Source organism: Callionymus lyra, chromosome 5 (genome assembly GCF_982586985.1).
Source record: "Callionymus lyra chromosome 5, fCalLyr1.hap1.1, whole genome shotgun sequence".
Lineage (NCBI taxonomy): Eukaryota > Metazoa > Chordata > Actinopteri > Syngnathiformes > Callionymidae > Callionymus > Callionymus lyra.
The window spans coordinates 24722843-24743283 of NC_141822.1; the positions used below are offsets into that span (position 1 = coordinate 24722843).

The window sequence follows — 20441 nt, forward strand, 5'->3', positions numbered from 1 at the left end:
TGGTTTTGTCAGTCTGAGGACAGGCGAGTGAAAACAATGTATGAGACTATTTGAAATAAAACAATGGTTTTCTTTCATTGCCATCTTAAAATGTCCATGAATCTAAACAGGTAAACTTGTGTTGTTCGTTTTATTCAAACCTTATCTCACTGAGTCACGACAACAAAACGATTACAGTGCTTGTGAGAACTTGAACAGAAGGCAAATGTCTTTGTTCGACCCGAAACAGAAGAACAATGAGCACAGGTGAGCATCATGTTTCTCGGCTTGTCAGTGGTTACTGCTCAGATCTCACAACACCCGTGCGAGCCAATGCAGGAGAGGTTCTGTTGGATATACTGCTCTTTATCTTCCCTCTCATCTTTCAAAGAGGAGCTTGTGTTTTCTTCTCTTGCTTCTCCAGTTACCACAACATGCCAGACGGTTGCCCGGCAACATTGAAGTATATAACAGCTTCCTGCCCTTGTGCCTGGCAAAACAGTCCAGACCATCTCATCTCAGGTGAACAAAGGACTTTTGAAAAAGGACGGAAACATGGTAAGGGACACTTTTTATCGTCAAAGTACAGTTTCCTCTGGTTGCCTTGGACGGAATATTAGCAATTATAGCAGTGTTTCTTTTGTTAGTACAAATTAATTGTTTTACGTGTCTAGTAATCAAATTTAACTGAAGAAAAAGGTTCGACTGATCACAAAGGTTTTTAAGTTCCAGGTAAAAAAAGGACATTCAGTAATCTGATCATTTGATCCTGCAGCGTGAATGTATCTCCATCCATGTCGGCCAAGCTGGTGCTCAGATCGGCAATGCATGCTGGGAGCTTTACTGCCTGGAACATGGCATCCAGCCGGACGGTCAGATGCCCAGTGACAAGACCATTGGTGGAGGAGATGACTCCTTCAACACCTTCTTCAGTGAGACTGGTGCTGGCAAACATGTCCCAAGAGCCGTCATGGTTGACCTGGAGCCAACAGTGATCGGTGAGAAAATTATTTCATTCCTCCTTAATTATATTTATAATAATTGGAATTTTCAGTTCAATTTGCTTGTTGTTTGCCACCACAGATGAAGTACGAACTGGAACCTATCGTCAGCTCTTCCACCCTGAACAACTGATCACCGGTAAGGAGGATGCTGCCAACAACTACGCCCGTGGTCACTACACCATAGGCAAAGAGATAATCGACCTGGTTCTTGACAGGATTCGTAAACTGGTAAGCTTTGACAGAGAATTAAACTTGTACATTTAAAAAAAAGGTACCAATTGATCTTGATTCCAGGCGGACCAATGTACTGGACTTCAAGGATTCCTTATCTTCCACTCCTTTGGAGGTGGTACCGGCTCTGGTTTCACTTCCCTGCTGATGGAGCGTCTCTCCGTCGACTATGGCAAGAAGTCCAAACTTGAGTTTGCCATCTATCCGGCTCCTCAGGTGTCCACAGCTGTGGTGGAGCCGTACAACTCCATCCTGACCACCCACACCACCCTGGAGCACTCCGACTGTGCCTTCATGGTGGACAACGAGGCCATCTACGATATCTGCCGCAGAAACCTGGACATTGAACGTCCCACATACACCAACCTCAACAGGTTGATTGGTCAGATCGTGTCGTCCATCACCGCCTCTCTAAGGTTTGACGGTGCCTTAAACGTGGACCTGACAGAGTTCCAGACTAACTTGGTTCCCTACCCACGAATCCACTTCCCTCTGGCCACATACGCCCCTGTGATCTCAGCAGAGAAGGCCTACCACGAGCAGCTGTCCGTAGCTGAAATAACCAATGCCTGCTTCGAGCCAGCCAACCAGATGGTGAAGTGTGACCCCCGTCACGGCAAGTACATGGCCTGTTGCCTTCTGTACCGCGGTGACGTGGTGCCCAAAGATGTCAACTCTGCCATTGCAACCATCAAAACCAAGCGCACCATCCAGTTCGTGGACTGGTGCCCTACTGGGTTCAAGGTGGGCATCAACTACCAGCCCCCCACTGTGGTCCCAGGAGGAGACCTGGCCAAGGTGCAGAGGGCAGTGTGCATGCTGAGCAACACCACCGCCATCGCTGAGGCCTGGGCCCGACTGGACCACAAGTTCGACCTCATGTACGCCAAGAGGGCCTTCGTCCACTGGTACGTCGGTGAGGGAATGGAGGAGGGAGAGTTCTCCGAGGCCAGAGAGGACATGGCCGCCCTGGAGAAGGATTATGAAGAGGTCGGCACTGACAGCGTTGGCGATGACGGAGAGGAAGAAGGAGAAGAGTATTAGAATTTGATTGAATTATGGTAGAGATTATTAGTACTTTTAGTTCAGTTACTGCTTTTATTCGTTTGAAATATCTACAATCTTACATGCTATGTATTTACCCTTTAGCTGATTCAAGTAGCTAAATGATATTAAACTCACTTAATCAACTTACAAGAAGCTAAATAGATCAAAAGAATGTTTGGTCTACCATTTTATGTGTTCAATAGATCAACACAGTGGGCTACATCAAGCCATTTTAAGGGCTAAGAAAGAACTTTTGGATGATTTCTTGTCAACCATTTCCCCCGAAATAAAAGTGTGTTTCTGTTCTTCCTATTTTCTTCTCATTATCTTCTTCTTGATATTTATTTTTCACATACATAATTAAATATAAATCCCAGCATCCTGTGTGACAAATATATGTGTCATAGATGTTTACAATTCAATACAAAAATGTCACAAAAACGATCATGTAATTATTTAGGAAATATATGCTTATATTTTTCTTTTTTCCACGTTCAATATCTTCATTTGAGTAATGTAAAATATCTTTTTAAAGGTATTTTTTTATGGATTTCTAATACAGATTTTTTAATTTTAAGCATAGTTGTTGTTTTTTGTGGTCTCCTTTTTTTAATGCTTGAATAAATTTAGTGTCAAGATGAATCTATAAATATATTCAGTGAAGATGAATGAGATGTCATTAAAGATTTTACGTGATGTGCAATGTGTCGAGTAATATCTATTATGCAATGTTATGAACACAAATAAATGGCTCACTCCTACTTCCTGTGACCTTCGTGTGACGCAGCCTAACAGCTGGGATGGATTGCTTCTCCTTGGTTGCCCAGATGTTAACACTGTACTTTTTTTTACATCAAACTTCTTACATTGAATTTATTCACATTTCATTTTAATTACACAGATTTTTTTTTGCATCGAATTTATTTTAACATAGATTTTTTTTTTTTTACATTGAACTATTGTACACATTACATTGTACACTAAATGTATTAATGCATTAACCTTTGTGGTATCTGAGGGTGAAGGTGACAAAGAGGCCTGAAAACAAATGGGTTTGTGGTATCCTTTATGTTGTTTCTGGGTCTCCTTGACCCTGGGATAACACACGGGTTAAGAAAAAATAGATAGAAAAAATAACACCAACAGTGCTTGAAATTTTATGGTTTTTCACATTTTAAAGTCCGATTTTGATGCTGTGAAAAATTCAGGGTAAGAATTTTATATTCAAAGTCAGATGGCACACATTTACTTCCATGAATTTAACATGGAAACTAAATTAAACGTGTATTCCATTTCACAATACTACAAACGCACAATTCAACAGTTGACATGATGTTTTCAACACGACTTGCACTGTTACTTTACACTTAAATAATAAAAATAGGATTGAACTCCACAAAATGAAAAGTCATTGCTTCTACATGCATTTATCTATTCCTAGAATACGCTCAAAGTAATACTATATGCACCAAAACATGGATTTCACTCTCAACTTTCAGTACGACTGTATGCAACAAACAAAAAAAAGGCATGGTTTGAGATCAGAATGAATGTATTTTTTAACCAAATGCACATTTTTTAAAAAGAAAATGCCTTGTCATATGTGCCGTGACACCATTAAAAAGAATGGGGGCGGTAGTGAGCACCCATCGCCACACATTCGCAGAAGAAGTGCGGATTTGAAACGTCTACTGGCTCCGCCTCCTCGGATATAAATACACCCACGAACAGCCGCAGCTTCTGTTCTTCACTCCTCATCCGACTCTTGAGCATCGGTAGGCAGGAAAAAGACTTTTCAAAATGGTGAGTCATTCAATTTTTTCCGTTATATATATTTAAAAAAAACGAGCTACACCGAAATGTCTACATCTAGTCTTTGTATTAATCTGTAACTGAATCTTTTTTTTTTTAACTGAGCCGTTTTTTATACCCATCGACCTCATCTTTACTCGTTCAATATTATCGTGAAACGTTTTTGTACGTTTTTTTTTATTCGATTTCAGTGGAAAAGTACCGCGTGGTGCGTTTTACGGCCGAGACAATACGACATGCGCAACAAGAATGTCGCAGTTAAAACGCAGCGGAAATATGTCGTCGAAAAAAATGAACAAAATGTCGAATCGTTATCGTATCAAACTCTTCATCAAATACTAGTGCGTCTGTACCTCCTAAACGGATTTTTTTCATTTAATTTTAATTTTACCGTTTCCGTTCTTTGTCTTCGAGTGGGAGGGATCTCGGACTACGCCCTGTCCGTGAATGTAGCACAGGAGGGTGGGGGCCATGACGCGCTCTAGGCTTTAGCGGGATTCTTCCCGCGCTAAACCAACCGTTACTGCGGTTGAAAGACCCGGATTAACATTTATCATTTTATATAAGAATTTAATTTATGAAAATGTATTTACAAATTTACATTTTTTTTAAATACTTACACGGAAACTACACGTTGTGGTTTGAACAGACTGTTAATAAAGTACAGATTAATTTAATTACGAATTGTATTAAAGTAACTTATAATTTTTAATCTTTTTTTTTTCAATTTCTTTACAGCGTGAGTGTATTTCAATGCATGTCGGCCAAGCCGGGGCCCAGATGGGAAATGCCTGCTGGGAGCTTTACTGTCTGGAACATGGCATCCAGCCGGACGGTCAGATGCCCAGTGACAAGACCATCGGCGGAGGAGATGACTCCTTCAACACCTTCTTCAGTGAGACTGGTGCAGGGAAGCACGTGCCCAGGGCTGTGTTTGTCGACCTGGAGCCAACAGTGATCGGTAAATACACTCTTTTTTTGGTACTTTAAAGTCTTAATTATGAGTGTCTAACATTTTTTCCTCTTCCAACAGATGAAGTGCGTACAGGAACCTACCGTCAGCTCTTCCACCCTGAACAACTGATCACCGGTAAGGAGGATGCTGCCAACAACTACGCCCGTGGTCACTACACAGTAGGAAAGGAGATCATTGACCTGGTTCTTGACAGGACTCGTAAATTGGTGCGTTCATTTTCTTGTAATATCATGTCTGATTTTTAGTTTGATCATTAACACTGGTGACCCTCAGGCGGACCAATGTACTGGACTTCAAGGATTCCTTATCTTCCACTCCTTTGGAGGTGGAACCGGCTCCGGTTTCACTTCCCTGCTGATGGAGCGTCTCTCCGTCGACTATGGCAAGAAGTCCAAGCTTGAGTTTGCGGTTTACCCCGCACCTCAGGTGTCCACAGCTGTGGTCGAGCCGTACAACTCCATCCTGACCACCCACACCACCCTGGAGCACTCCGACTGTGCTTTCATGGTCGACAACGAGGCCATCTACGATATCTGCCGCAGAAACCTGGACATTGAACGCCCGTCATACACCAACCTCAACAGGTTGATTGGTCAGATCGTGTCATCCATCACCGCCTCTCTAAGGTTTGACGGTGCCTTAAACGTGGACCTGACAGAGTTCCAGACTAACTTGGTTCCCTACCCACGAATCCACTTCCCTCTGGCCACATACGCCCCCGTGATCTCAGCAGAGAAGGCCTATCACGAGCAGCTGTCGGTTGCCGATATTACCAATGCCTGCTTCGAGCCAGCCAACCAGATGGTGAAGTGCGACCCCCGTCACGGCAAGTACATGGCCTGTTGCCTTCTGTACCGCGGTGACGTGGTGCCCAAAGATGTCAACTCTGCCATTGCAACCATCAAAACCAAGCGCTCCATCCAGTTCGTGGACTGGTGCCCTACTGGGTTCAAGGTGGGCATCAACTACCAGCCCCCCACTGTGGTCCCAGGAGGAGACCTGGCCAAGGTGCAGAGGGCAGTGTGCATGCTGAGCAACACCACCGCCATCGCTGAGGCCTGGGCCCGACTGGACCACAAGTTCGACCTCATGTACGCCAAGAGGGCCTTCGTCCACTGGTACGTCGGTGAGGGAATGGAGGAGGGAGAGTTCTCCGAGGCCAGAGAGGACATGGCCGCCCTGGAGAAGGATTATGAAGAGGTCGGCACTGACAGCGTTGGCGACGACGATGAGGAAGATAATGAGGAGTATTAGATGAAGGATGTCCAACCGTTAATAAAGAGAATGCATTGAACTGCCTGTTTCACTTTGAATTTGTTCATCCATTGCAGACTTCACCAACCTTTTATTCAACTGCTAGCTTCTCCAAGGGCACACTGTGACCTTCAGGGATTTTTTTTTTTTACACTATTAAAAATACTTTATATATAATAAATTCTAGTTCATGTTCTTTAATAGATGACTAGATTTATTTTTAATTGGCACAAAGGCTACTTTGGTAACAAACCATAGATTTGGCTGCAGATAAATGCATGCCTATTCAAAACGATTGTACCCAAAGTTGGAAGTGTTCTTGCAGCAACGCATGCTTCAGGGAACTTCACCTTTTAAAATGTATTCGGGATCCTGCAAAAAAGCCCCACATATGTAGAGGATTAAACTTGTCTACGAGACAGCTTTTTGTAGACATTGTGACCTTAATCTAAGTGTCCCCAAAAGCTTCATTGTTTACATGACCCATTAAAACATTAGTTATGTGACCAACCACTTAAACACTGGTGCTTAAGATAAAATAATGGCCTCCCTTGTAAAAAGTTAGTATACTCATGCATTACAATATACCTTATTTTAAACTACAACATGGTTTCAAGTTTAATAGGCATGATACTGATGTCAATCAAAAACTCATGCCAGTGTAAACAAAATCAGTGAGGTTCATGGTTGGTGAGGCACTGACTCCTTAAGTGTCAGATACAAGTATATAAACCCAGAATGGTAACTTATTAAACGGACTACCGGTTATTTCATATCATCAGCATGCTTCACACACACGCAGGGTCTTAGGTGAAATTTGTTAATGATCTGTCATCTTTGACAATGTTTTATGAAGATCGTTAAAAATATATATATATAATTTAACAAAGTCTATATTGAATAACTGATATTTTGTGGGGTGTTAGTCTACATCCTCTCAATCTATGTCAGTCATTGATTGTTGATAATATTGGCCTTAAACCGTTGACATTGACATGAGTAGCTGAAATATTAGGTTTTAATTCATTTTAAACTCTATATTCAAAATCTTAGACGTACCAAATTTAATGATTTAAGACCTTTCAATTGGCTGAAAATTCGTTTTAAACATGAAAAAGAAAAAATGAACTAGTTGCATAATACACCTGGGTTGCTAGTATACAGTACACCCATTTCTAATGGGTGAAGCCTTGGCCTGGGAGAGAGGTCATCAGGTGGTCCCCAACCTTCACTGGGCGTTTTGACCCTTAACCACAACACCCTCTAGTTGGTGGGTCTGCCAACTAGTAAATAATTGGTAAAATGGAATATGCAAACTTGGATTTTAAACAGTATAGAGTATGACCGTGATAATAGAGGATTACAAGGAAGACACATCCGATTTAACGCTCTTAATTTGAAAGCCGAATGGTTATTTCCTCCTACTGAAAGTTTAGCAAGAACTCTCCAGTTGAAGTTTGTGTCTGGATCGCATGTTGACAATAGTGATCCTGTAATGAAAGATAGACCCACCTTTTGTTGCTTCTCATTGGTTAATATTGCATGGTGGCTTGTGATTCGTCGTTTACGCAAAAAGGGTTCATCATGAAAAGATAAATATTAAAGGGGTCAAAATAAGCATGGGAAACATGCAAAGAACTTTTTATTTAAAGCCAAAATGTAGTTTTTAAATAGCGTTTTCCTTTTTTTTTTTATACGAGGGAGATTGAATGCCTCCCCTAACCTCCAGTCCCTGAACATAATAGTATTTTTTTGTTGGCAGTACAGAAAATAACCTCTCAAACATGACAGACAAAAGTTTTACCAAAGAAGAAAACCACAAGTTAAAAAAAGAAAGAAAATGTTTATTTTCCCCAGAACTTCTCAGACCAGCTCATGTAAATCAGACAGTTTCCTGATTGTTATAACATAGATGACAAACTAAGATGGAAAAACATTCCAGAACTATATAATGCGTTCAGTCCCAGTTATAAATCGCTTTTTTGATACAATACAAACTAAAATGACAAAAATAAAAATTTGGACGCCACACTTCAGTCATCTTCTGCCTCTTCTTTCACCTTTTTCTTCTTTTTCTTTTTTGCAGACTGGAAAAAAAACAAAAACAAACATTGATTAACTGTTAATCTGCATTATACGTAAACTCACAAGAGGCACCAAGAAACTCACCTTTGTCACAACTTCCTCCTCTTCTTCCTTCATCTCAACCTCCGGCTCCTCTTCCTCCACTGCCTTAACCTTCTTCTTCTTTTTCTTTTTCTTGGGAGTCTCTTCTACGACTTCAGCCGCTGCTTCTTCTTCCTCCTCTTCTGCTGCTGGTTCTGCATGACAAAACTAGGTTAAGTCCCTTGGGTTCTGCACATTAAATCTGTGAAACTTTCCCTTACCTTCCACTGCTGCTTTTTTGGCCTTCTTTGACTTGACCTTGGGTGTGACAGGCACATCCTCTTCCTCCACCTCCTCAAACTTCCTCTTTTTTGACGTGGAGGGAATGGTTGAATCTCCAGACGGATCATAGACCTTCACCTCACTATTGGATGTGCATTTATGTTAGCATGCAGCAGCATCAGCAGCAGAGAACCCAAGTTTGGACAGACACACTGACCTCTTGTGTTGGTAAACATCAGCTTTAGCCATCGATTTGCCTGTACCACTGATTCTTCTAATCTGAAAAGGGAAGACAGCAATTAGACCTAGAGCATGAAAGTGTTTTTTTTTTTTAAAAAAGCTAGCGTAAGACAAAGTTGCTAAATCATAAGGTTGGGTGGGGAAAATAAATGATGCAAGATTCCCTCAAGATACTTTTCAAAGTGAATCACCCAAACATTCACATCAACACTTACTCCTTTCTCTTCCAGCTGGCGAAGTCTGGCTTCTAGCTTGGCACGGTTTTCTGCTCCCATTTCGGCGTTTGTGTCCTCACCCAGCGCATCATAGCGAATAGCCAATGCAGCTTTGGCTGCCAACATTCTGGAGATCTAGACAAGTAAATAACAGGTCATGAAAGTTCATCGTGGACGTGCTGGCAACCTGCCTCACTAGCACAAAACTTACCTTGCCCTTGTTCTTGGCTGAGGTCTGGCCGACCAAAGAGGCATGGTAGATCAGACCGTACTTGGGCGTGTCTTTACGGGTCTTCAGGGCTCTGAACAGAGCCTTTTCTGCTCCAAGGATCTGCACGGTTGAGGCTGGATGCTTAGCCAGATTCAACAAGGACCCTTGGGTGTAAAAAGAAACCTGAAGGTTAGCAATTTTCTCTTGGGCAAGTATTACTTATGCAAGTTACTAAAGCTCAGAAGAGGTAGTGACTAGAACTCATCAGATGTTTTCAGTTAAATGACAAGACTGCCGTTATCATCAACGCTTCCCTGTTTACTCATCAGCCCAACCCCTCCCCCTTTACTTACCAGCATGGGAGATGAGACGGGCGCCAACCAGCTCGCCCACCATCACGGTCAGATTGGGGGCAATGGCCATCATTCGGTTTTTCAGGTAGTCGTACAGCTGAGTGCGATACTCGGAAATTTCAATCACCTAAAAAAGAAGAAAATCTTAATTTAGTTGCTGAAAAAACCCTTGAAAAGTTGGTCATTGTACAGCTTATAGTAAACTGCTCAGAAGAGGTAGTGACTGAAAAACCCACATTTAGAACTTCAGGCTAATGACAACCAGTCAGTATCATCAACACAGTGCAACTGGAGGTAAAGTACAGGTGAGGAAGACAAACCTGATCGCAGAGGTGTTTGATGTTGGAAATGTCCTGCTCCGACACTTCGGTGCCCATGGATATCTCCGCAGCAAGTTTGACCTCAGCTTCGATTTCCTCAGGAATAGTCTCCGACAGATCGGATCCAGCCACATTTGTCCGATCACCTGCAGGGTACAAGGTCAAATTAGTTGTGGCGACCGTGTCAAGAGGGATACCTTCCCCTCCACCCCACACTTTACCTATTTTCATTACAGTTTTGCAGTAAGCCAGGTTGTCGGTGACAATTTTTCCCAGTTCTGGAAAGTGCCAGCCATACCACTCCCTGCAGCGCATGATGTAATTGTTCAGCTCTTTATCCAGGTCATCCAAGAGAGCTGTAGAGTTCATAGAAATGTTATTATTAAAAATGTATACAGAAGGTTTTTATTGTAATGATCAATTAATATCTTACATATGGCCTGAACAATCATCGTGTCCACTTTGTCAGGGCTGAACTTCAGCTTGTATCTTGAAAGACTAAAGGACAGATAAAAGGCAACCATGTTAGCGTCTCACACCACCTACTGGGGATAAGGCAGTATTGCACAAAAGGGAACATGAGCCTCAGTGGTAGTGACGAATGCTTGTTGTTTTATCTACAAGATGATTTCAGTCAGCAAGTCTAATCATTAGCACCTCCAGGAATATAAATTCAATATGCATTTAAGCGACCGACCTGTGAGCCAGACCCAGAGACATGGCACTCATCTCTCGAGGAGGAAGTCCAGTGATCAGACTATCCATCTGACCTCTGATGCATCGCATCAACTCGGCAACCGCTGGACTGTATACACAGGTCAACTCCAGCTTATCCTGTACAACAATAATGACAAGGAAAACATTAGTTAGATGAAATAAAACCCACACGGTTTACAGGTTTTATTTATTGTGGGTCCATACTTTAATTGCGCCTCCAAGTTTGGCATCGCTGACAGCCAACTGCTCGTGTGCTTCCTTTGCAAAAATCTTCTTCAGCACAGAACTTAAACGCTTTCCAACTTTGCCCTCAACAAGAGCAGTGGCAGCTGTTGGCAGAAGATAATAACCATTGTTAGTATGAAATGCGTTTTATTTTGTTGTAACTTGATCAGGGATTCTTGCATTATAGACACCAACAAATCACACATTTGACATCAGATCAGACACAGACCGATGAAAACATTAAGAATATATTATTTAAAATCTTACCTGCCAAGGCCTCTGTAGTGTCTTGAAACTTTTCAAAGTGCTTAAGCTTCAAACTGTCAAATACAATGAAAGAAATGATTAAACGTTAGAGCCAGTTGCCCAAAAGAAGTCACAAATAAAAAAAAAACTTTTAAAAAACTTACACTTTGTTCGCCTTCTCGGGAGTTTGAAACTCCTTAAAAAGGCTATCCACTTGTTCCAGTTTGGATTCATCTAGAACCTAAAGAAAATGATATGTTCAATATGATAGCAAGTAAGACGTGAATCAATTTATTATGACTAAGATAAAGTTATTTAGAATCTGGCAGAAAACGTGAGAGCAAAACACGAGGATGGTGCTCACACGTGGTTTCTAGGCCCAAAGGCGGCAATGCTAACTTAGCATCAGGTTTTACGGTCAGGAGAAGAATCACATTAAATCAACGACTCTTTGTTTGGACGATCAGATACTACTTTAAGACGTTTCTTCAGTTTGAATGCACATAAAAAGGTAATAGCAATACCTAACTCGGTGGCTAACCTGCAATAGCACACTTTTAAAACAATCCACCACAAGAAAAAAACATTACGACTTACTTTGAATATTGCATAACCGGCCGCGGTTTCAAACAGGACTAGCATTTTGGCAGCTGTTGTAAGATGGTTTAGTTCGAGACTAAAACTCCACCATCAGCAGACCAGCTCCTCTGCTGCACCACGATGTCTGACTAAAATGAAGACCATGTGGCTTCTGCTGGAGGACTGAGCTTCCTGGTTGCCAGGTCTGTTATACTATCCTGAAAAACGTAAACGAACTCAATCGGCACTGTTCTTTCGCCCGTTATTCCCTTTTATTACTCCCCAATAATTTATTTAATACTAATAAACAAAATTTGATTGATGTAAAACATTTATAAATTCAACATTTATACATAAACTTTAAATTATAATCGATCGTATCTATACATAATTTGGTATACTGTAGCTTAAATGCGTACTGAATGAATATAGGCCACTATAGTTATTTTAAATTCAGCATCTAAGTAATTTAAATCTCTTTTTATAAAGTAAAATTTCATTTTCAACTGAGTTTGATTTTCTCGATCTGGCAACCCACACCATGCGTTTCTTTTTTCTTTCTTTTCTTTTCTTCTTTTTTTTATGTATGCATTTCTCTAAAATATTTAAACCAGGAATGGTAATGTTGTCACATCCCTGTTGCATAATATTACTTATTTAGTTAATTACTTTCTCTTATTAAAACGTATCGGAAGTGACGTCACAGCACAGGAAAAACAAGGCAGCCAGCACATGTGGGATCCCATGTTTCTGCTCTACCTGGATTTATATTGCTTTTCTTTTTCCAACTGCTCTAAAGAAGTTCATGATGAGTGAACCGGTGCATTATCCGTCGCCGGACTTCGACTGTCCCGCCGCGAACTCGTTCAGTTTGCCTCCTCGAAGCACCTTCCACGCCAGCATGTGGAGTTGGACCGACTCACCGACCGAGACCAGCTGGGGTTCGAATAGAACCTCCGCTAACTGGTACCAGGGTACCGTTGCATCTCAAGCAGGTGAAGGGAATCACGCACAGCAGTCGCACAAACGACATTATTTGTTATGACAAGTGATTTGTTTATGTTAACATCGAATCTTTTCCTCCTTTAGCTCAGAACTCTGGTCGTGGATGGCATCAGACTGGACCCAGAGGAGGGTGGCACAACTCCAGCCCCCAAGGAAACTATTGGAAAAGTGTAAGTAATGACCTCGCATATGACAAATAATATATTTTTTTAAATTCTGAGATCCTACTTTTATTTCAGTCACAGAACAAGAAAGAATCTGAATGTCCTTTCTTCTGTGACACCTGTGACCGTGGTTTTAAAACCCATGACAAGTATGACGAACACATGGCTCAACACGTCAAGGTAAACATTCAACACGGCATTCTTTTAAAAATGCAATCCTTGACATTTTTACATATTTTTTTCCTCAGTGTTCTGTTCCTGACTGCAGTTTCACAGCTCACGAAAAAATAGTGAGCATCCATTGGAAAAATGTAAGTATATTTTTGCACATATAACTGTTTATTTTCCCTTCTTATTCTGTTGTTTAATGTCCACACCGTAGAACCACGCGCCTGGGAAGAAGAGAATTAAACTCGACACGCCAGAGGAGATCGCCAAGTGGCGAGAGGAGAGGAGAAGGTTGTTGTTTGTTAAAATATCTCTGGACAAAAAAGTTGGTTTTTCAACTGTAATGTGTTCCCATCATTAAAGGAACTACCCGACGGTGAATAACATAGAGAAAAAACAGAAGATTAAGACGCAGCAGGAGGCGACGGGAGCTGTACTGGAAACTGCTCAATTTGGGTATTTATTAGACTATTAATAACTAGAAATTGAACATCTTCAGTACATTTTGTCCTTTTAAATCATTCATCTGATAAATTGACAGGCGCATGAGAGGCAGGGGACGAGGGCGACGATGGTTTCGGGGGAACAGAGGGCGATATAATCAAGGAATGTCGGACCGTGACCCTGCAGAGAGACCCCCCCCACTCACCAGGCCCGGGGCAGAGAGCGATCCACTGGGAGCTCTTGCTAGCAACGATCACGGTCAGTGAACAGAGTGAAAATGGGTTTAATATTAAAAGAAAAAGCACAAATCTCACCTTCTTTTTATTGTAGTTGTTGTATATTAAAATTTAGTTTTCCATGACTTCCAGACTCTGACAAAGATGAGCCTTCGGTTGTTCTGCCGCCTAAACAGACGAGCTCAGCACTTGCGTCTTTGGTTGCCAGCTATGGTTCTGCAAGCGAGAGCGATGAGGAGCCAGGAGGTGTGAATACTTTCACTACTCTTTTTTCATCAATCTTAACTTTGATTAAAATAATTATTTTTAACTTGTTATGTCTGTTTTAGCGCTGCCTCTCCAAAGAGCCATGGAGGTTGTACAGGAGAACCAGGACATGCTCAACACAATCAGGCCCCAGCACACGGATCTTAAATCCACCGAGACGTCTTCAAATATGACATGTCATTCATATCAGACTAACCAGAGAGGGGGACGTGGCAGAGGAGGGAGGGGCGGAAGGATGGGAAGAGGAGGAGGACGGCGACAAGATACACCACAGCAAAGACGCCCGACCCTACTTGAGATGGTAAAAAATAATTCCGAAGAAGTAAAAAAAAGTTTAACATTAATCTTTTTCTTTTAGTTGCTTGCCACGGACATCCGCCATGAGAGGAACGTCCTACTGCAGTGTGTGCGTTTTGTCGTACGAAACAACTTCTTCATGCATGAAAGTGGGCCTCAAAACGGAGAGTCGATCTCTGAGCAGCCCAGTGACAGGTCATCATCTCAGCGCTCCTCTCTCGTTTCTAGAGAGCGCACAACTGTTGGCAGCACAAATGTCTCCACACACTGTTGGGACCAAAGTGAGAATGTTTGCCCGTCCAAAGCTCACACAACTGAAGCTTTGATCTCGAGCACGGAAGAAAACTCGGATCCTGAAACAAATTTAAGTTCAGCGTCTGCACACGTGTATGATGATGAAATATGGGAGAACCATGTGGTCACAGGATAGGATGCAAGTATATTGTTATAGTTTTTATTTTGTATTATTACACATTTTATTTTCTTCAAACATGTATTGATGGTATGGAGTACTTAATTTGCTTAATCATATTGTTTATCACTATGGGTGTTTCAAGGAAACACCGTTTGTCTTGTAAAATAAATTGTTGCGCTACAAGCTGTGAATTGTGGTACAATATCTGTCCGTTAAGATTTTCTGCCTGCATATCTGATAAAAGAAAGTTGTTAAAGGTTAGATTTATATTCATAAGTTTTAATTTTGACATTGCAAATGGTGGTGGAAAAAATGAAAAGCTTACATTTTTCCAATTTGTTGGGAACTTGTAAGTTAAATATTTAAGAATAATTTTACATAAAATTGTGATCATAATTGTGTTTAGATTGTTTCCTTGTTTTAACAATGCTTCTTGGAAGTCAATCTTATGATTGGAATACCCGTTTATTCCCCTTTTAAATGGTGCCAAGAATATCTTGCTTGTTCTCTTGAAAATGTACCAAATCTTATTACTATTATTATTTTAAGTGGGATCTTGTTTTTTCTTTCTGTGTATATTTAATGTCTTGAAATTTTAATTTATTTTACTAAACACCACTTGTTTGTATATAGTAATATAAGAATAAAAGTGTCTACAAAGTGGCTAGATTTAGACTGGAGTATAGCTTCAGACGCTTCCACAAGCATCTTTCATGACGTAAAAGAATTAGATTATATAATCAACTTCCCGGACATTGCTTCCACTGCTGCCGTAATGTTCGGTCATTATGCGCACTAGTAAAGTGGGGTGAGACGATTCATCGCGGAATCGTCAGACAGCTTTACTGATATTACGTTAGATAAAACTTAATCAATACAACTTTATTGATCCCTCCGGAGGTTTCCTTCAGGAAATAGTTTTCCAGTCAAAACACAGCAACACAGACGATAGATTCATAAAAAATAAGAACAAGAACAAAGTGTCTATAAAAAGAAAGCGCAAGATTACACAATCTAAGTCTAAAGATTAACATAGATTAGACTCTTCTCGATTAGAATCTTTTCGCTCCATTTCCCCCCAAAGCAGCAGGTTGAAATTTAAAGGCTGAATTGCGATCAAATCCCTGTCAAGAGACATTATTTAAACATAATTGAACAATTCATGCCTCCACGGTAAAAAATAAAAATGTTTTAAAATGATAAAATTAAGTGAAAAAGAAGTCTCCCCGTTGGGGAATCGAACCCCAGTCTCGCTGTGAGTCTTTGGTATGTGTGAAACAATGTGACATTCATTTCTTTCCTGGAAAAGTGGCAGTTACCATTTGGAAAGGTCCACTTGGATATCTGCGACAGGATCCAACTGATAAAGAGCAACCCATCTCTACAGGACAAGTCTTTGCCCATTAATGAAGGACTTGTGAGAGAAAAAGCCCTCGTTGTGGTCCGCCAAAGGGAAGGCGATGCTTCTGACAAGACGGAGGTGTTTGGAGAATATGTGCTGCAGTTTGGCAAGTACAAGGGCAAGTCTTTTCGCTGGCTTCTTGAAAATGATGTTGGCTACACACTATCTGATCAAGAATAAAAAGATGGAGGAGGATGCTGGTGTGTTTCTTGCCTAAGGCACAAACAAGAACCGTTTACTCTCCTTTATCAGTTATGCCATCTCCTTTAAAGAAATAAGCTCCCTCCTCGATTATGAATCCAGAATGCCGGAAAAAAGGCCCTAGACAAGAACAGAGGACGACCAGATTGTTGGCTTTGGTTTACAAGCAAATACAACCTGGGGTGAGATTTGGGCAAACAGAAAAGATGGCTGTGCTTCTTTTATTTCGAAAAATAGCATGTACCCCAGGCACAAAAATGCACAAGTTGCAAAAATACCTCCAATAGAAACAGGAATCCATCTCAACCCCTGATGTGAAACCTGCCTCAAATACATCCTCAGGTGTAATCGGTTATTCTATATATACGTGTGCGCTGTGGATGTTATTTTAACATTATCCCAATTTGTTTTCCATGGAAATTGACGAAGACAGCGATCTGGAAAGGGAAATGCTTTCTATTTCTCTGACTAAATGTGGTAGATTATTTCATTCAAATGTGTAAAAGCGTCTCAACCTCAAAGTGCTTTCCATAACATATAATGCTTTGTCTTACAGCTATAGCACCACCTTCTGAGGCAGTACGAGTAAATGGTACAAAAATTCAATATAATGCATGTGTGGCATCAGCAGATCTCCCAGCCAATCACCACATCAAGGGGGGGGGGGGTTCTACGCGTCATTTGGCATTGCTCCGCCCTCTAACCGCTTCGCTATTGGTTTATCATCGAGGCCCTGCCTCGTATCCGAGAAAACTTAATGAACTAGCCACTAACGATGGCGGATGAATTTTGACTCCCTGGAGATGGAGGACACACATGTCTGCTTCGTGGCCTAGGCCTAAATCACATGATGACTTTATTGTGTGGCTTGCCGAGCACTTCCCACGGCTCTTCAGCGACGGGAAGCGTCCGAGGCTTGTCCACTCACGCCGCCTCAGAGATCATGATGATGATCAAGACAGGTAAACGCAATGTTGTTTAATAAGTGTCTCCCTCGCAAACAACATGGCATTCCTGTGCGGCACACTCGACAAGATCATGTTCCAAAGTGATGAGAAGAAGAAGGTTGTTGAGCCCTGATGAGTCGTCCCTCGATTGTGAACAGACTGCGACGAGGAGGACGACTGGCTCGCTGCATGGCAATCTGCTATGAGGTATGCGACAGCGATCCAAGTATCTCTTGCAGACAACATGGCCCTCCTGTAGAGCTCCTCCTTCAGGGCAACAACTCTCACGCTGCGGGCTTTCCAACCGCCGCCGCACTTGGACCCGGGTCAAGATCATCTTCACATGTTGTCCTGTGAGGGTTTTGTTGTGCGGTGCCTGGCCTTGTTCGGCGGCTCGGATACCTTATTCATTTGCCACGGTAGATGTTGGCTGGGTGAGCCGGTCTCCCCTCAGAGGTCTCTCATTGGGTGAGATCGGCCATTATGCAGGCCTATCAGGCCTCAGCGGGTGGATCGGCTCCTATCGAATTAAGGGCACATTTCCCCCGTGGTGTGGCAGCTTCAGTGGCTCTTTCGCTGGGTGTTTTCTTGGGCGCTTCTTGGGCTCAACCTTCGCTAGAGCCTATCTCCTAGTGATGGGTCCAGCAACACCGATGCGTCGGCACATGCGTCGAGCTCATAGAGCAAAACCCTGTGTCTGTGCGCGTACCGCTTTTAGAAATTGAACGAACTGTGTCGAACTGACGCCTGCGCGCCAAACTGTGTTCATAAGGAAGCGCATCTGTCAACGAGATGCCGCTGCCAACAGAATCGCCTCACTTTTATTTTAGGTATTTTGTCATTCATCGTCGTCAGAGATTATGGAACAGCCTCCGGCAAAAAAGATTTCGGCCGTGTGGAAATATTTTGATCATATATCGGAAAATAAGGTATGTGTTCATTTCCTTGTCGTTTCATTCTGTTTTCTCAAAGTTTCCACTTGATCTATTAGAATTATGAATCATTTCAAAATGATTCTTAGTTTACTATTCATATTTTCTGCAGGTTAAATGTCGCATATGCACGACTGAATTGTCGTACTTTAACCAATTCACCTCCTCAGTGCTGAGGCATTATAGGGCCAGGCACGAGAATGACGTTCCAGGATAAACTCAGGTATACAGCCATTCTACAACTTACTCAGTTTCTTTTTTGATAATTAATTCCCTTCTTCTTTATCTCATTTTAACCATCAAGCTACCGGGAAGCAGATGCTGGATGAGGCTCTGCTGAACTTCATTGTCAAGGACTGCCAGCCACTCAGCATTGTGGAGAGTGAAGGGTTCAGGGATCTGGTTCAGGTATGTTTTGCCAACCAGAAAGGTTTATTTGGAAATGATCTAAAGTTGTAGTTGATATATCCAATTTATTTAATATTTAAATTAAATGTATTGATTTGCTTTTGGTTTAACTTGGTGTAATTTTCAGACCATCAAAAAAATGTTGGCGAAAAAATATGAGGAGGAAACGGGAACGAGTGAAATTGGAAGTACAGCAAGCTGTGTCAGTGAGTATAACAGCTGACATGTGGACATCTGTAAACATGGAGGCTTACTTGGCTCTTACATGTCACTACATAAATGATAATTTGCAGTTGTGAACATCTGTGTTGGGAGTGCATTACTTTCCACAGAGTCACACTGCTGACAATTTGGCCCAGGTCAAAAGGGGCATGATGGCAGACTGGGCCATAACTATTAAAGTATTTTTGTGACCAACGCAGCACCAAACCTGATTGCATCCACTAGACAGCTCCAAATTCGACACTCAATTTGCATTGCACAGTCTTTATTTATTAGTTAGAAAATCATGTGACCAGATCCCCACACTTGCATCCATCAGACACAAAGCTAGGCACATTGTCACATACTTTAGATCAAGCACTACAGCTAAGGAGAAGCTTGCTCAAGTGCAGCAACAGATGGGACGACCAACCCTGAAACTCATCAATGAGGTGGCAACATGCTGGAACAGCACATATGAAATGCTGTCAAGGCTACACGATGAGAAGGAGTCAGTGTGGGTATCTCTGGCCTCTCTAAAAACAGATTTGACTCCACTTATAGCTGATGAGTTTAACATCGTAGGAGAAACACTTATTGCACTTGCTCCTTTCCATCAAGCCACAGTGGAGTTGTCTGAGGACAGGCGTGTCAGGGTCAAAGGTCATCCCGATGATGAAAATGCTCTACGTTGCACTAGAGCATAGTGCTTCAACCTTGCATACACAGGCAGCCAAACGCCTCCATGAACACCTGAAGCGTCGAGTTGGAGACACTGCTTCCGATCTAGAGTCATTACGTGTGTTGACCCTAGCAACACTTCTTAGCTAGCAACATCCCAGATTTAAATTACTCGTCGGTTCATAGGTTGCCTGTAGGGATTTTTAATGTCCCGCAGATGTCAGTATTCGGTGACACAGTATCAATACAGTTTTGCAACGTGATCCTGGGCCGGCGGGGCCTTAGTGATGCTGCTGTCAGGAGCGGCGTCTAGCTGGGGGTACATTGATCCCGCCGGGCTTCGCCTTGGGTTTAAACCAATAGCGAAGTGGTTAGAGGGTGGAGCAGTAAATGCCATAGAACCCCTGAGTTATCATCATAATCTCAGGTTCTACGAAATGGTGCGAAGCCCTCTAACCTCGTCGCCCAGCATCCACCTTTCTCGCTGAATTTTAAGTTGGAGGAAGTGCAGCGGGTATTTCCCGCCTTTAAAGGAAGTGGACTGCACCCAGCTGGGTGGGGAGTTCATTAAGCTTTCTCAGAGACAAAATAAACCAATAGCGAAGCGGTAAAAGGGCTTTGCACCAATTCGTAGAACCTGAGATTATGATGATAACTCAGGGGTTTTAAAAGCAGGTGGGAAACGACCGCTTGTTCTCTTGCTGGTTGGAGGGCTGGGTCCTGTTAATTCCTGTTATCCGTCACTTCCGCTAGGGTCTGTCGGCAGGTAGGCTTTTGAGGCGTTCGTTTCGGCTCACCTGCGATCCATCCAGCACGTATAACGTAGCGAATTTTATTACAGAAGCCCCTGGGTTCTGTTCTTGTGCGATCAGTTTC

At 42.1% G+C, this 20441-nt stretch overlaps 4 protein-coding genes and 1 non-coding gene across 6 annotated transcripts; 3 read left to right on the top strand and 2 right to left on the bottom strand.

Moving 5' to 3' along the window:
- Positions 1–759: 759 nt before the first annotated feature.
- On the top strand, positions 760–2265 carry LOC148079873 (tubulin alpha-1A chain-like). Its single transcript, XM_087791566.1, has 3 exons — positions 760–977; positions 1063–1211; positions 1278–2265. The coding sequence occupies exons 1-3, from the start codon at positions 857–859 to the stop codon at positions 2256–2258; spliced, it is 1251 nt and encodes a 416-aa protein (XP_087647692.1). The 5' UTR covers positions 760–856; the 3' UTR covers positions 2259–2265.
- A 1701-nt stretch (positions 2266–3966) lies between these two features.
- On the top strand, positions 3967–6343 carry LOC148079874 (tubulin alpha chain-like). The gene is made up of 4 exons (XM_087791569.1): positions 3967–4064; positions 4812–5034; positions 5107–5255; positions 5323–6343. Exons 1-4 carry the CDS (start codon positions 4062–4064, stop codon positions 6301–6303), a joined length of 1356 nt encoding a protein of 451 aa, XP_087647695.1. The 5' UTR covers positions 3967–4061; the 3' UTR covers positions 6304–6343.
- Positions 6344–8126: 1783 nt separating this feature from the next.
- On the bottom strand, positions 8127–11955 carry nop58 (NOP58 ribonucleoprotein homolog (yeast)). 2 transcript variants are annotated; one of them, XM_087791568.1, is made up of 15 exons: positions 11816–11955; positions 11383–11459; positions 11240–11292; positions 10952–11076; positions 10728–10864; positions 10464–10528; positions 10252–10386; positions 10031–10176; positions 9711–9837; positions 9358–9521; positions 9147–9281; positions 8909–8970; positions 8691–8833; positions 8473–8618; positions 8127–8390 (listed from the first exon to the last, which is right to left on the bottom strand). In XM_087791568.1, the coding sequence occupies exons 1-15, from the start codon at positions 11858–11860 to the stop codon at positions 8337–8339; spliced, it is 1614 nt and encodes a 537-aa protein (XP_087647694.1). In that variant the 5' UTR covers positions 11861–11955; the 3' UTR covers positions 8127–8336. The 2 variants fall into 2 exon arrangements, with proteins under 2 accessions (XP_087647694.1, XP_087647693.1); XM_087791567.1 differs by having other exon boundaries at positions 8473–8624.
- LOC148079876 (small nucleolar RNA SNORD11B) lies at positions 9911–9996 on the bottom strand. Its single transcript, XR_015711400.1, has one exon. It is a non-coding gene; the product is annotated as a small nucleolar RNA SNORD11B (small nucleolar RNA).
- Positions 11956–12522: 567 nt separating the features above from the next.
- nufip1 (nuclear FMR1 interacting protein 1) lies at positions 12523–14984 on the top strand. Its single transcript, XM_087792576.1, has 10 exons — positions 12523–12792; positions 12887–12972; positions 13042–13146; positions 13215–13277; positions 13349–13425; positions 13498–13590; positions 13676–13836; positions 13947–14060; positions 14144–14382; positions 14440–14984. Exons 1-10 carry the CDS (start codon positions 12603–12605, stop codon positions 14806–14808), a joined length of 1497 nt encoding a protein of 498 aa, XP_087648702.1. The 5' UTR covers positions 12523–12602; the 3' UTR covers positions 14809–14984.
- The last annotated feature ends 5457 nt before the right edge of the window (positions 14985–20441 follow it).

What these genes read in the sequence shown, in the direction of transcription:
- LOC148079873 (XM_087791566.1), top strand. Translation starts at nt 857, where the DNA reads ATGCCCAGTGACAAGACCATTGGTGGAGGAGATGACTCCTTCAACACC. An exon ending in CCTGGAGCCAACAGTGATCG is followed by an intron (nt 978 to 1,062) that starts GTGAGAAAATTA and finishes TTGCCACCACAG; the next exon opens with ATGAAGTACGAACTGGAACC. An exon ending in TTGACAGGATTCGTAAACTG is followed by an intron (nt 1,212 to 1,277) that starts GTAAGCTTTGAC and finishes TCTTGATTCCAG; the next exon opens with GCGGACCAATGTACTGGACT.
- nop58 (XM_087791567.1), bottom strand. Translation starts at nt 11,860, where the DNA reads ATGCTAGTCCTGTTTGAAACCGCGGCCGGTTATGCAATATTCAAA. An exon ending in AACTTGGAGGCGCAATTAAA is followed by an intron (nt 10,865 to 10,951) that starts GTATGGACCCAC and finishes ATTGTTGTACAG; the next exon opens with GATAAGCTGGAGTTGACCTG. An exon ending in CAAAAAAGCAGCAGTGGAAG is followed by an intron (nt 8,625 to 8,690) that starts GTAAGGGAAAGT and finishes TTTGTCATGCAG; the next exon opens with AACCAGCAGCAGAAGAGGAG.
- LOC148079874 (XM_087791569.1), top strand. An exon ending in CCTGGAGCCAACAGTGATCG is followed by an intron (nt 5,035 to 5,106) that starts GTAAATACACTC and finishes CTCTTCCAACAG; the next exon opens with ATGAAGTGCGTACAGGAACC. An exon ending in TTGACAGGACTCGTAAATTG is followed by an intron (nt 5,256 to 5,322) that starts GTGCGTTCATTT and finishes GGTGACCCTCAG; the next exon opens with GCGGACCAATGTACTGGACT.
- nufip1 (XM_087792576.1), top strand. Translation starts at nt 12,603, where the DNA reads ATGATGAGTGAACCGGTGCATTATCCGTCGCCGGACTTCGACTGTCCC. An exon ending in TACCGTTGCATCTCAAGCAG is followed by an intron (nt 12,793 to 12,886) that starts GTGAAGGGAATC and finishes TTCCTCCTTTAG; the next exon opens with CTCAGAACTCTGGTCGTGGA. An exon ending in AAGGAAACTATTGGAAAAGT is followed by an intron (nt 12,973 to 13,041) that starts GTAAGTAATGAC and finishes CTTTTATTTCAG; the next exon opens with TCACAGAACAAGAAAGAATC.